This window comes from Phragmites australis, chromosome 22, assembly GCF_958298935.1.
Source record: "Phragmites australis chromosome 22, lpPhrAust1.1, whole genome shotgun sequence".
Classification (NCBI taxonomy): domain Eukaryota; kingdom Viridiplantae; phylum Streptophyta; class Magnoliopsida; order Poales; family Poaceae; genus Phragmites; species Phragmites australis.
The window spans coordinates 7,030,664-7,045,780 of record NC_084942.1 but is presented as its reverse complement, the minus strand read 5'-3'; the positions used below and the strand labels follow the sequence as shown (position 1 = coordinate 7,045,780).

The following is a 15,117-nucleotide window of genomic DNA, read 5'->3' as shown; positions in this document are numbered from 1 at the left end:
ATTAAATCGCAGCCGACCACGATCATATTTGGTAATTACATAAAATAACAATACGTACCAAAAAACTATTTTATCAAGGAAAAAGGTATTTTTGGTACACGGTATACCGAATACGACACTGTTGCCTCTATTCGGCAGACCGTGTACCAAATATAAGTGATTTTCGACACACAATGTATCAAATAAGGACAACAGTGCCGTATTTAACATACGGTATGTTAAAAATGCCTTTTTCAATATACTATATTAAAAATGAATTTTCGATACATTATATACCGAATACGAATACTAAATTCGTAAATACAACTGTACATATGAATTTTTCCCCGAACCGCGACCCCGAGTCGCCACCCCGTCGCCGCCGCGTTCTCTCCGCGAGGGTCAGCGCTATAAACATCCGACCTCGCCGGAACCCTATCCTTTGAGAACTCCCTTCTCCGCCACTACCCAAGCTCTCCCTTACCTGCCGCCACCTGCCGCCTCTGCTGCTAGGGATCCTCCATTCGCGCGCTATCACGAGAGCTAGCAACAGTAGCTGTCGCTATCGTGCCGCTCCGGCAGTGTCCCCAAACCCTAGCCCTGATGCCTCATATAGACGGAGCTGATCAGATCGCCGCCGAGTGGTTCGCGACAGAGGCGGCGGAGCGGCCGGGGGAGCTGCGGAGGAGCGGCTCCGCCAGCCGCCTCAACGCGCAGGCGCCGGAGTTCGTGCCGCGTGGGCCGCCGCCGCCGGCAGCTGCGGTGGTGCCGCCACCGCCGCCTCTTATTCGCGTGTTCGCCGCGCCTCCCCCTCCTCCGCGCGCGGCCTTTTTCGCGGCGCCCCCGCCCCGGCCACCGCCGTTCGAGTACTACGCGCCGGTGGGGGGACGCGGTGGATTTGCCACCGAGGAGCAGGAACCGGAGCCGGAGCCGAAGGTGGAGCTGCTCCCGCCCGCGGAGAAGGCGGATCCGGTGGTGGACGGACTCGCCGACGAGGTGGTGCACAAGATCACCAAGCAGGTGGGTGCTGTTTTCGGGTCGATATGATTAGGATCAGACGCAAACATTACTAGTATTTGGTCCATTTAGAAACTTGAGGTTGAGACTCTGTTGACTAAATTAGTATTTGGCTCCAGACGTCTAGTCAAATGCTAGAGTGATCCCCTGTTTAGGAGCAGCAATACGGGTTGTTCTTATTTAGAGCATACGAGAAATTTTTATCCGTGGTACACAATGGGATATTGCTAACAACTGTGATATCGCAGTGTAGAGGTGACTCAGTACTGGCCAAATTATGTGAGAATGTGAGATCTCAGGCAACTCGAGAGCTCCAAAGGACATAAGAACTTCAAACAACTTTTCAGTGTGAACGAGATATAAATTGTACTTCTTTTGCTCTCTATGTTTTTTGCCCTTATTCTTCATCTACTGTGGTACAAACGTTTTTGAAACGTCTGTCACGCTGAACAAGTAACTCATCATTCAGAGCACTCACTGCACCCGATAGCGTCCTTTGAAGCTCAAGTCTTTAGCCAATACCACTCGAGGTTATATTTAGAGAACATTTTTAGCTGTGGCTATTCGTTTAAGTCTTCGGGTAGCACCACCAGATCTTCAACCATGTTTTGTACTCATCACTTGCCTATGAGCTTACTTATGAATACATTGTCCAGCAGCCCTTGTTTCTAAACACCCATCTCTCCATTTCTTCCGTTCGCTGTTCAAAAAACTACTGGTTTCAAGCCTACGTGGGCAGGAGCGCACTTCCATTTTCTACTTCTACACCAGGTCGATGGATCGAACCGCGCGAAATGGTCGCCTCAGAATACAGGGCGCAAGGGAACCAAAGTTCTTTGCCATAAACCGATTCACGAAAGAAGATGGAGATATGAGGTAGCCACAACCAAAGGATGATCGAGGCTTTTGATTACTTGGCTTCATGTCACTCATATGTAGTGGTTGGCCTTTAAAGGATACACTTCTACCCTTGTCGGGTAGTCGATTGCTATTCACAGCTACTACCTGAACACCAAACAAGAGTTCGTCCCAATGCTTTATTTCTGTCTTAGTGAATTTTGATACTCCCTCTAGGGGAGCTAGTATAGTTGGCCATAAGGTCACACCCCTTCTTCATTCCATTTTCTATTTTAGAACTTTGGGTTTCAAACATTTGGCTGTTGAACTGAACGCCCTGGACATACATGCTAGTTTTGCTTGCGAGTGATTTCGTTTGAAGCATGTTATAGTGTATCAGTATGTTTCCTTTGTTAGTATCAATTAGATTGTACATGTTACAAAGTCAGCTGTTTGTTGTTGTAAGTGTGCATTAGAATCGAGGTAGTCATTCCTAGAGTCTATCTGCAGACACTTGATTGATCTCTCTGATTGTTATTATCAAGTATGTTCCAGAATATTCCACAAAAATAGATATGATAGTATGAAGAAAGTAAAAAAGTATGCCCGCGCTATTAGAAGGTTAGTAGTAGTTAGCACCATGTTGTCAATGTTTTGGTCACGTAATATTTGCCTTTTCCCAACTGTTCTTCATTTGTCATATTGTTACAAACCTATCCTTTATTGATGCATCGCCTTCTTTATTTGTTACAGCTTCTTGCTCAGTTGACATTCAAACACTTCTAGTGCTATATCTGTTTGAACATGAATAAACTCCCTACTTGTCACCATGTCTTGATTCAGTCCTTTTGTTCAGTTGAATTTCTAAGTCTGAATTTGGGTTATTCAGATCTAGTAAGAATATGCTCGATCCAAATTAGCATGATTAGTGTCACCCTCTAGCATTTTGTGCTATGAAACATTTCTTTTGTTCAAATGTGCAATGATTTCTTTCTTTTTTTCAAATAGACTAGTATGGTAGAACTTATTTTATGTCTGAAAACCCACAGTATCTCTACCCTATCTTCTCTTGGCAGAAGTTCAGAATGATAAGCAGATATTTTCCTCGGCCCTTCAGTAATGATTTAGAGTTTGATGCAAGCCATTATGTCAATTAGATCTTGCATTTTCTCTCTCATAGTGTGCAATATTATATAATGTTTGATACTTTGTGTTCAAGCTTGATTTTTTTTCATAGGTTCCTTAGTGTGAGGATCCTTTATCCGCTTATCCGTCAGATTGGCTAGTTATTTGGTATGTGTAATTTGGTTCCAGGAAAGTAGGGCTCTATTTGATTGTAGTGCGATGCTGTACTGTGTTGTGAGTGCAGTTATTCGAGAGATGTCTATGTACATTAGTACATTGTTGTTTATCGTAACCATTTAACAGATAGCTAAATCTAATAATGACACGTCAGAGTTCAAACTGAATTTTCTGGGATGCACTGGAATTTCAGAAAACACAAAATTATTAGTGCTAGAGAAGATCAGGACAAAGAGCTACGATAGTGCCCTTTACTTGTTTTAGGATAACATTTTCCTTTTTTTCCTTTTGCTTTTTACTAGCACAATTTTATTAACTTCGCATGCAATTTGTGTATTGCAATTTTGTAGGTGGAGTACTATTTCAGTGATATAAACCTGGCTACCACAGAACATTTGATGAGATTCATTACCAAGGATCCTGAGGGATATGGTGAGTTTATATTTGTAGTTGATGCTAGTTTTTTTAAAGGAAACTTCAGATTTGCATGATTGAATCTACATTTTCCTATTGGTGTTTATGCCAGTAGTGTGCTTTTAAAAAAAATGGAATTTCTGGGGGCAAACATTTTTTTAGCTAAGTTTACAAAAACACGGGTTTACGTCTCATCTTATTATTATGTTTCTTTTTCTAGCAAAGAGGAAATTAGCTTGTATTATTTCCAAAACAGAAAAGGAAAAAACTGTGCTTGGTATTGTCTCAATAATAATGATGATTTCTTTTCCCTGAAAAAAATAAGGATGATTTCCTATGTACTGGTTAAAAAGGATGAGGTTCTTGGCTTTTCTTTTTTCCCTCTGTGTTCAATGTGTAGGTATCTTGTTTAGAATCTCCAACTAATGCGTTCAAGCAGAGAAAATTGTATTTTATGTCTGGCCATGACTAATTTTTTTTCTTATTTCAGTGCCAATATCAGTTATTGCTGGTTTCAAGAAAATAAAAGCTTTGGTGCATAATAACTCGATGCTTGCTGCGGCTCTCCGAACCTCTTCGAAACTTGTAAGTTTCTTCATTCCTAACTATCATGTGAAGACATCATGATTCTTTTCTTTTTAAGTCAACTTGCAACTTGTGGTCATTTGAAGGCATAAAATATCAGCTCATGTCTACTGATATTGTAGCAAAATACATATTTATATTTTCTTATGTACTTAACATTGCAGGCTGTAAGTGATGATGGAAAAAGAGTCAAACGCCAGGAGCCATTTACTGAATCTGATTTGCAGGAGCTCCAGGTATTAATGAATCTCTCTGCACCACATGTTCTATTTTGTAAATTTGAGATAATACACACTGATTCACTGGTTCCCTCTGTAGTCCCGAATTGTTGTTGCAGAAAATCTTCCTGGTGATCCTTGCTACCAGAATCTTAAGAAGATATTTTCAGCTGTTGGCAGGTATGGTCATGGCAGCGTGCCAGCACCTTTTTTTTTGCCTTCCCATAATAATTGAAAAAGTAATATTTTTGTCATGTTCCAGTGTGATTTCAATCCGTACTTGCTATCCTCAGACTCCAAATGGCACTGGCCCTGCTACTAATAGATCTGCCAAGCTAGATATGCTTTTTTCTAACAAGGTAACTGCCATTTCACTGCTTCACTATTATAATATTGTGGAGCATTAGTTAACCTACATGTGACAGAATTATCTGTACTTACTTAGAATGTTCCCCAAACTTTTGTCTTTTATTGGTAGGTCCAGCAGTTATGCAAAAAGTAACAAGCAAAACATAGTATATTAGCGTAGTTTCATGCATTAAAACCTGAAGGGCTAAATTGATAGAAGAAACTTCTTTTCCTTTTCTGCATTGACTTCAAACCCTATAACACCAGATATGCTTCTTTTTCCAACTGTCACAATTAATTCGGGAAAGTACAAGCATCATTTTCTCTTGTTGGGCTGGCTAATAGTGACTAACATTATTATGAACCAAACAGGTCATGTGCATATGCGGTCCACAACACTTGCCAGATCATGAGCATCACTCTTCTAAAATGTAACTTATAGTACTACGTCCACTGAAAGGAATTTTTTTAGCATTGGCTACAAATATAAACTTGTTACCTAACTCCCATCCTCACTTTCATCTAGTTCTGGCATTTCGTTTTTATTATATTACTGCATTTACTGAAAGGAAATTTTTTAGCATAGGCTACAAATATAAACTTGTCAATCCAACTCCCACCCTCGCTATTTTCTAGTTCTGATGCATTTCGTTTTTGTTTTTACTGTATGTTTCCACTCACAAGTTCTATGCTAGTTAATTCCACTCTTTAACATCATCTTTTTTTGTTCTTCGTTGATTTTATGCTTTCTACATCTCATTGATACTGATGCGTCCTTCTGGAAGTTTTAAGCTTCTGTATGAAGTTCAGTATTTGTGCTTGTAAGGCATCAATTGAATTGCATAAGTTTGACTTAGGCATGAAGAGGTTTGTGTGTTCTAATGTTCATTTGAGTTACTCAGAAGAACCTGCCACTGGGAGGGGAATGACAACTGGGTTCCAATATCGAGTTAGTTACTGAAGAAAGCCCCATTAGAAAAGACGAAAGTGATCCTCTGGTGCAGTTTAGAACTTTCCAGTTGTTGTGTCTAATTTTATCTATGTCCATGGTGGTATGACCTTGTAACAGTTCTTTCCCTCTTTTTTTTTTCTTTTTTTTTTCTGTTCACATTGCAGCTCTGTGAATGTACTCATGTTATCTATTTGAACCATAGTCACCATAAATCTAGGTCGATCGGGTTGAGGAACGGGATCGTGAGAAAAGTAGGGTACACAGTCGGATCAATGATCCCAGGACGAAGCACATGGTTGATGTACATGATCAATATATGACCAGATCACATGTAAATGCATCACATGTTTAAAAAGAAAAAAGAAACGAAGAGAAAAAAGAATTAAGGATTAGTTGGGCTGCCATTTGCTGGCCCATCTAGCCCACTTCAACCATAATGTGCCCTACCTGTCCAGCCCTAGTAACTGTTAGATATATAATGCTCTGTGTAATATCCCCAGTCTATAAGGGGTTTCTTGTAAATTATCATCTGTACATGTGTATATATTTTGGCCTAGAGCCTCTAGGGAATACAAGTTGCTATTCCTAATATGGTATACAAAGCCAAAATTAGGGTTGCAACTTCCACGCTTCCTCACGTAGAACAACAATAACGCATCTACAATATTCCAGATATGGAGTACTGTTCATCTTCACGATCCATTGTCGCATCGGCCAGATCCGACTGGAACTCTCCGATCGGATCTGCCTCTCCCTCGGCTGGATCCGGTTCTCCCTCATCGGATCCGCCACCACCCGTGGCCGGATTTGTCGCCTCCACTGCTGACCGGGCTCGTTGCGCCTTGGTTCCTCGTCGCTTGGGCTTCCGCCCTAAGCGTCCACGCACTGCCCGTCACCCGACGTGTACTTCCACCCAGACGGGCTGGCCGCCGCCCAACGTCGCTGCGTCGCCAGCCGTGATGCCTGGTCCGCCGCCGGCCCTTACGCCCGACGTCGTAGCACCGTCGTCCTTCGGACCTCTCTGTCGGCGCCCGGCTCGGCCGCCGTCGGATCTCCACCGGTGCTCGGCTCCGTCCAGCCCACCCTGCTCAGCCGCCTCTATCTCCCGGTCGAAGTCGGACTCGGGTCTGACTAGTAGATAAGAAAAAAAAAAGCACCAACTATCGCTTTCTTTGCGCTTTTGTCGTCGCTTGTCGCTTTTATTTGTGCTCTCGCCCTCGTTCGTTACTACTTATTGCTTGCCACTACCTTCGCGCTCTTGCTGTCGACTGTCACTTCTCCTTTGCGTTCTCGCCGTTGTTCGTCACCTCTTCAGGATGTCGTCGAGCACCGTTTCAGTTCCTCTGCTCGGTGATCTTTGATGATGCTAATTATTGGGACTTCGTACAGCATATGCGCGTTCACATGCGCGATCTTCGTCTTTGGGGTGTTCTCTATGGCGACGTTCCTTGTCCGCCTTCCCTGGAGCTTCCGACAGAGCCTGTGTAGCTGACTGTTGATAAAGGAGACAAGACAGCTTTTGACATCGCCACAACTGCTTATGAGAAGGCCGTCTTCGCCTATCAAGAAGCTTTGGAGCTGTACCGTGATCGGCTGTCTGACTGTGCTCAGTGCATGGATGATGATGCTCGTGCGGCGTCTGTTCTGATTGCTAGTGTGGAGCACATATTTTCTTCTGAGATTGTTGGGTTCTCTATTGCCTTTTAGATGTGAACTCATCTTCGTCAAACCTATGAGTCGTCTGGAGATGCTCTCTATCTATCTGTTGTTCATCAGGAGCAATCTCTTCAGCAGGGTGATGCCACAGTTGATGCTTTCTATGCTCAGATGTCGGATGTGTGACGTCAGTTGGACTCTCTTTCTGTTGCTGGTTACCATTCTTGTCAGTGCTGCTTGGATCTGCTTGCTGAGCGTGACTTTCGACGCCTCTATGAGTTCCTAACTTGCCTTCGTCCGAAGTTTGAGCAATGTCGGGCTCAGCTACTTGCTCGACATCCTTGTATCACGCGTGTGGAGGCTCTTACGAAGCTGCGCTCAGAGCAAACTCGTCTGCGTGGTCCCGGACTACTGCCACTTCCTTCAGTATTGGTTGCTCGCCCACCTGTTGGGCCTACGTCTTCGACTACACCGTTGTCAGCTCCTCGTGTGACTCCCTCGCCACCTGTGCCCTCTTCAGGTGGTGGTGGTCGCCCTCGCTGCGCCTACTGCAGCAAGGAGGGCCATGTCGAGGCGAACTGCTACCGGAAGAAGCATCTTCGATGTTCCTCTGGTGCTTCTATCTCGACTACCTCCTTGACTACCTCTTCGACCGACACTCAGCAAGAGATTGTGACACTGCTTCGTCGTCTGGTTGCCACCTCTGGCTCTGCACCGACAGGTTCTATTAGTTTTGCTCCTCTCTCTTTTGTCACTGAGAGACCATCTTCACAGTCAAGTACTTCTCCTTGGATTCTTGATTCTGGAGCATCATTTCATATGACCTCTGACTCTTCCAATCTATCTTCGTTTCATCCTCTTGTTCTTCTATTCATGTCATTACCGCTAATGTTACTTTTCTTTCCGTTGCTGGTTGGGGCACCCGTAGCACTTCTTCTTTAAGCGTTCCTTCTGTCGCTCATGTTCCTCAACTCACCATGCAGCTCATGTCAGCTGATCAGCTCAGTGACCATAATTGTCATATTATTCTAGATTCTGACTTTTGATGTATTCAGGATCGTCGCACGAGTGCTCTGGTTGGTATTGGCCCCTGGCGCCATGATTCTTAGCGTCTATGGGAGCTTGACTGGTTTCGTTTCCTTCTGCTGTTGCCTCCGGTCTCTCTGCTTCCTCGACTACTGGCTCCTTCCAGCGTGGTATCATCGTTTTAGTCATGTTTGTGGATCGTGTCTGTCTTCATTAGTTCGTCGTGGTCTTTTAAAGTCTGTCTCAGGAGATGCGTCCTTAGATTGTTAGGGTTATAAGCTTGGTAAACATATTCAGCTTCTTTATCCTTATAGTCAGTGTTCAATGTCCTTTTGACATTGCTCATTCAGATGTATGGGGTCCGACTCCCTTCGTTTCGGAAGGGGGTCATAGCTATTATATTGTCTTTATAGATGATTTCTCTCGCCACATTTAGATTTATTTCATGTCTTCTCGTAGCGAGGTGTTATCTATATATAAGCATTTTGCCACTATGATTCGCATTCAGTTTGATATTCCTATTTGTGTTTTTCGTGCTGACTCTGCTGGTGAATTTCTTTCTTGGCATCTTCGTTCCTTTCTTGCTGAACAAGATATGTTGTCTTAGTTATCCTGCCCTAGAGCTCTCATGCTCAGAATGGTGTTGTTGAGCGCAAACATCGTCATCTTCTTGAGACTGCTTGTGCGCTTATGCTTGCCTCTTCTGGTCCACCTTATTTTTGGGCTGAGACGGTCTCCACTGCTACATACTTGGTCAATATCCAACCCTCCTCTGCTCTCAAGGGTGGGATTCCTTTTGAGCGTCTATGTGGACGCCTTCCTGATTACTCTCTTCGTCTTTTTGGCTGTGTTTGTTACGTTCTTCTCACCTCTCGTTCTGCTCAATTTGTTGAGTGTCTTTCTTGGCTACAATGCTTAGCATAAGGGTTATATGTGTTGGGACCCTGTTGCTCGTCGGATGCATATTTCTCAGGATGTTACTTTTGATGAGTCTCGTCCCTTCTATCTTCGTCCCACACCTTTCACTTTTTCAGCATCCTTGGTTGAGCCTCTGTTCTTTCTCACTTTTCCTGCCACACTTGTTTCTTCTTTACTTCCCTAGGCATCGTTGGTGCCCTCTCTTGCTGTGCTTGCTTCGTTGCCTTTCACGCCTTTGGCTTCCTCATCCCATGCTCCTACTACTTCTGGTCTGGTTGAGCATTTTCCTTCCCGCTACACTCGTCGTTCCCGTGCTGTCTCACATCCTGCTAAGCCACTTTCTGATGAGCCATCTCATTCTAGTGATTCAATTCCTTCTTCTCCTCGCTATTCTCTTTGTGATCGTCATTCGATTTGACCTCCTGATCGTTTTGGCTTTGCTGGTGCCGTTCCTGCCGAGCTGTTTTCTTACTGTGAGGCTATTATTCATTAGGAATGGCAGCATGCGATGGCTGAGGAGCTTGCTGCTCTTGAGCGCACCGGCACGTGGGATCTTGTTTCTCTTCCCCCACATGTTCGTCCTATCACGTGCAAGTGGGTCTATAAAGTTAAGACTCGCTTTGATGGTTCTTTTGAGCGCTATAAGGCTCATCTTTTTGCCTGTGGTTTCCAACAAGAGCATGGTCGTGACTATGATGGGACTTTGGCTCTGGTAGCCTATATGACTACAGTGTGCACACTTCTTGCTGTTGCTTCTGTGCGTCAATGGTCTATCTCTCAGCTTAATGTCAAGAATGCTTTTCTTAATGGTGAGTTGCGTGAGGGGGTCTACATGCATCTAGTGCCAGGGTATTCTATTCCTGAGAGTATGGTTTGTCGTCTCCGTCGCTCTCTTTATGGCCTTAAGCAAGCCTATCGAGCTTGGTTTGAGTGTGTTTCTTCTGTGATCATTGTCGCTAGTTTTTATGCTAGTGCTCATGATCCTGCGCTCTTTGTTCACATTTCCTCTTGTGCTCGGACTCTTCTTCTCTTGTATCTTGATGATATGATCATTACAGGAGATGATTCTGAGTATATTGCCTTTGTGAAAGCTTGTCTTAATGACCCGTTTCTTATGTCTGATCTTGATCCTCTTTACTACTTTTTTGGATTGAGATTTCTTCTACCTCTGAGGGCTTCTTTTTGTCCCAAGAGAAGTATTTAGGATCTTCTTCATCGTGCTTCTCTCACTGATGAGCAACTGTTGAGACTCCTATGGAGCTTAATCTTAAGCTTCGTTCCACTGATGGTGAGCCTCTTATGGACCTCACTCGTTACCGTAATCTAGTTGGGAGTCTTGTTTACCTTGGTGTCACTCGTCCTGACATTTCTCATGCAGTGCACATCCTCAGTCAGTTTGTTTTCGCTCTTACTCAGCTCCACTATAGTCATCTCCTGCGTGTTTTACGCTATCTTCGTGGGACTATCTCTCGCCGTCTCTTCTATCCACGCTCCAGCTCTTTACAACTTCATGCTTACTTTAATGCTACTTGGGCTAGCGATTCTTCTGATTGTCGGTCTATTTCAGCCTACTGTGTTTTCCTTGGTGGTTCTCTCATTGCATGGAAGACTAAAAAGCAGACCGTAGTTTCTTGTTCTAGTGCAGAGGCTGAGTTACAGGTCATGGCACTGTTGACAACGGAGCTCAGTTGGGTACGGTAATTACTTGAGGATTTTGGTGTTTCTTCTCCTGCACTACTCCTCTTTATTCAGACAGTACATATGCTATCAGTATTGCTCAGGTGATTGCTCTTCAGCATGTTCCTTTTGAGCTTCAGTTCGTTGATTTCTTCACGAAGGCACAAAGTATAACTCAACACAGGTTCTATTCTTCCAAACTTAGTGTGGTTGATCCCCCATGAGTTTGAGGGAGGTTGTTAGATATATAATGCTCTGTTTAATATCCCCAGTCTATAGGGAGTTTCTTGCATATTGTCACCTGTACATGTGTATATATTCTAGTCCAGGGCCTCCAGAGAATATAAGTTACTATTCCTAACAGTAACATGAGCGGTGAGTCTCACGCACGCAACGTAGCCGTTGTTTCCTGTCGCTGCCACATACTACCCATTCGATGCTTCGATGCAGCGCTACCTCCTATCGCCTTTGAAGCTGTCATCACATACTCCCTGTTCAACCTTTGCTGCAGCGCTCCTCCCACCTCCCCTCACCCCCTTCTTCCATCACAAGAGAACGTTGATCCCAAACTGACAACGGCACTGCCATCACCTCATCTAAGCCGACGTTGGAGCCGTTAACGCAGATCTGAATCAGAGGGGGCTCGTCTGCCGGTGAGGTCCACCGTCCGCGCTCTGCCGACAATTAGGTCTGCTGTCCGCGCACCACCGACGATGGAGATGATCATGGACAAGGCATTGCATCACGTCAGGTAAGCCTCATCTGCATCTTGTCTTGTCGTAGGCCTGTGCGGCAAAGGGGCGACAACCTTATCAGAATGGGGATGTCGACCCTCGATTCGGGACGGGGTCTTTGGGTTGAAGAATGCAAGGTCGACCCCGTATCTAGTGACTATGATTGGAACATTGAATAAACAGAAAATTCCATCTATACTACCAAACTAAGGGTGGTACCCAAAAATACCATCAAAAAGTTACTCCTTCCATCCATACCATCACCTTTCCATTTTTGTTTCATCCATACCACCATCCGTTGGCATTTGAATCGAGCTCCTTGGCATCACATCGAGCTCACATGTTGTGAATCAATTGCTTGCCTTGTACGAGAAGGGGTTTTGATGGTTTGGTTTGATTGCTTGTGCTAATCAATTAATTGTCATGTGCACTTGCTTTAATTGCTTGTGCTAATTGGTCACGTGTGATGAGGTTTTCATGGTTGTGGTTGTGCTTGAGTGGGGAGACAGAGCAGACCCACCAGCTAGATCTACAACAGCTCGGTCTGCATCGCCCATGGTGGCAGAAATAGAAGAACCGGGGAAGATGGAGGAAAGGGGAAGAAGAAGTTGAGATAGGAAGTAAGAGAAACCAACACCGCGCTCTTCCGTTCCTAGCCTTGGAGAACAAAACATGCCGTGGACGAGGATGAGGACGAGTAGGAGAGCGCCTGCGTGGAGTTGAACGTTGGAGACAACACCGGATTGGAGGGGAGGCGGCAGACAGAGCGGAGGAGGATGGCCGTACTAGGGGAGGCGGCTGTAACCAGAACTAGGCAGGCGGCTACTGCGGTATCTCGAACTTGGGGCGTCATGGGTGGAGTAGAGGACTGCAGCCGGAGTTGGTGGCGGCGAGTGGAGTGCCAGGCGGTGAATCGAACAAGGACGGCGTCGCTGTGTTGCAGGAGACAGGACGAGAGGGCAATTTTGTCCCCAACAAATGTCGTTTATGTTCCATCGAAGGTAAGGTGAGGATTGTGGTATAAGTGAAACAAATTTGAATATGCGATGGTATGGATGGTAGAGGGAAAGAACTGATGGTATTATTGGGTACCAAGCCTGGTTTGATGGTATGATTGAAAAATCCTCTTGAAAAAATTGTTGCAAGTCTCACATAATTGGAGTTATTGATTGAAACTTAAACATTTTTAATCAATAGTTTTGTTGCATACTTGTTCATTTGCATTAGCTTCTGTTCATTGATTTACTAATGAACTAATAATGTTTCCCTTGAAATAGCTGCATGCTTTCGTGGAGTACGAGATTCCTGAGGATGCTGAGAAGGCAGTATGTATCAGTACATGATTTTGGATTGCATGCAGCAGTATCTTTGCAGTGTTGCATTATCTTAACATTGGTTTGTTTCATGCAGATTTTGGAGCTTAATGATGAGAAAAACTGGAGAAATGGGCTTAGAGTCCGGTTGCTGAATACTTGCACGGTAATCAGTTATTTCAACAGTTGCTTTTGATAGTTATGCTCTTGGGATATCTCCTTTTGGTACATCTTGCGGGCCAAAATCACTTTACAGTTTGTTTTGTTTTGATTATTGACCTGCTTTCCTGTCCGTGATCCCATTAGAATCTATATTGCCATTTGTAGCCTGTTATGATTTTATAGCCTAGATGAAATCCATATCTGCATCCTGGATTGCTGTTTAGTTTTCTAGAAGTTTTGAAACTTCTATTTCACTTCTTGTACACTTAGTTTTATGTAACTCTTTTCGGGAATTAGACGAAGGGGGGAGGCAAAGGCAAAAAGGGAGTGCATGAAGCTGATGGAAATGGCGAGGAGGATGTCTCCACTTCGAACCAATCAAATGAGAAGCAGTTTGAAGAATCCTCTCAACTGTTAGATGTATTGCCGGAACACTTGGTAAGAGGCTATTGTTATGATTTTCTTTCTGAACCTAAAACAGAATAGAGCAAAAATGAACTAGGCAGCCCAAATTTGTTTATGTAGTTAATACAAGTTTACAGCTCATGTCCAGTAGATGCAAAGAAGGATCTGAAATATGATTTTTGTTCTTGCTTGATATATTCGAAAATTAGAATATAAACACAAATTTTGGCCTATTTAGCTTTATTTATGAACAACCTATACAATAACAACAATGCCTAAGTTATTAGCAACTTATCCTGAATTTAATAATGTTTACTACTTGTGACATTGTTCCAAGGGTTTTGTTCATGGATCACATTGTCCTGTGGATTAGATTTCACTTGCCTGTCTACACTTCCCTTGGATGTACCTGTGATAGTATTTTTTTTAGCAAATGACATTCTATACTATTGAGTATTTCTTCCTTTCTTTCTTAGAAATGTTTGCCTCGATAGCATCTTGTGAAGCTCGAGACACTTTAGCCCCCGTTGTCTCTCTCACCCACTCTTCTTTATCCTTGCAAGTCTTGAGGGAAAAATACTTTGGTTTAGCTTGTGTAGTATTTTTTTTCAGCAAATGACATTCTATACTATTGAGTATTTCTTCCTTTCTTTCTTAAAAATGTTTGCCTCGATAGCATCTTGTGAAGCTTGAGACACTTTAACCCTAACACTTTGGTTGTACAGTTTGAGGAGAACTTCAATGACAAGGAAGTTCCGAAACACGGCAAAGGACGCGGACGTGGTGGCAGAGGACGCGGGCGTGGCAATCACCAGTACAACAACCAGCACTACAATCACCACGGCAGCAACCGCGGTGGTGCTCATCCGGTTGGAACTCCGCCACATAACCTGATAATCAAACCCGAGCAGCACCAGCAGCTGCCAATCGGGGCCAACAAACAGCCTCCAGGCCCTCGCATGCCTGACGGCACACGGGGTTTTGCCATGGGCAGAGGGAAGCCGCAAGCTATGCTACCAGGTTTGTGCGCTGTTGGCGAGCCTTAATCTCTGGTTGTGGTGAGAGGCATGCTGAGTGTTGTTCTTATGTCAATATGGTGGGATGATTCCTGTATCAAATCGTGTTTCTTGATGGATGTTTGCTCTAGTGTTTGGACCGTGTGTTATGGTCAGTGCTATGTACTGCGAAACCAGACGTGTTGGATCGTGAGTTACCGTCTCTTCTAGCTCTCTGTTTCTTTGGGTTTGCCTATTTGGGAAGCAAGCCATGGTTACCGAAGAGGATAAGAAAAGAGCATGGTAAATTATATAGTTTGGTGATCTCAGTCTCCTCGTCCTGCATAATCACCCTACCGATTGCGTTCCTTTTGCGAGGAAATCAGCTTCTCTCTCCCTTGCCGCCAAGTTTGATTTCCCTCCTATGCGTAGTGTCTCTGGAAGGTTGTAACAGGTGGAGGTGAAAACGAGATGAATATTTTCTGATTATTTGACCGTCCGATAGGATTTAAAGTAAATATAGGATGATTGATATTCGTGCAGATATTGTTTGATACTATTCGATCGTATCTGATCTAA

At 44.0% G+C, this 15,117-nt stretch overlaps 1 protein-coding gene across 1 annotated transcript; it reads left to right on the top strand.

The window, feature by feature from the left end:
* The first annotated feature begins 333 nt into the window (after window positions 1-333).
* Window positions 334-14,865, top strand: LOC133904789 (la-related protein 6B-like). Its single transcript, XM_062346341.1, has 10 exons — window positions 334-999; window positions 3,486-3,567; window positions 4,040-4,134; window positions 4,299-4,370; window positions 4,453-4,532; window positions 4,615-4,711; window positions 12,941-12,988; window positions 13,074-13,142; window positions 13,436-13,576; window positions 14,269-14,865. The coding sequence occupies exons 1-10, from the start codon at window positions 583-585 to the stop codon at window positions 14,587-14,589; spliced, it is 1,422 nt and encodes a 473-aa protein (XP_062202325.1). The 5' UTR covers window positions 334-582; the 3' UTR covers window positions 14,590-14,865.
* Window positions 14,866-15,117: the final 252 nt, after the last annotated feature.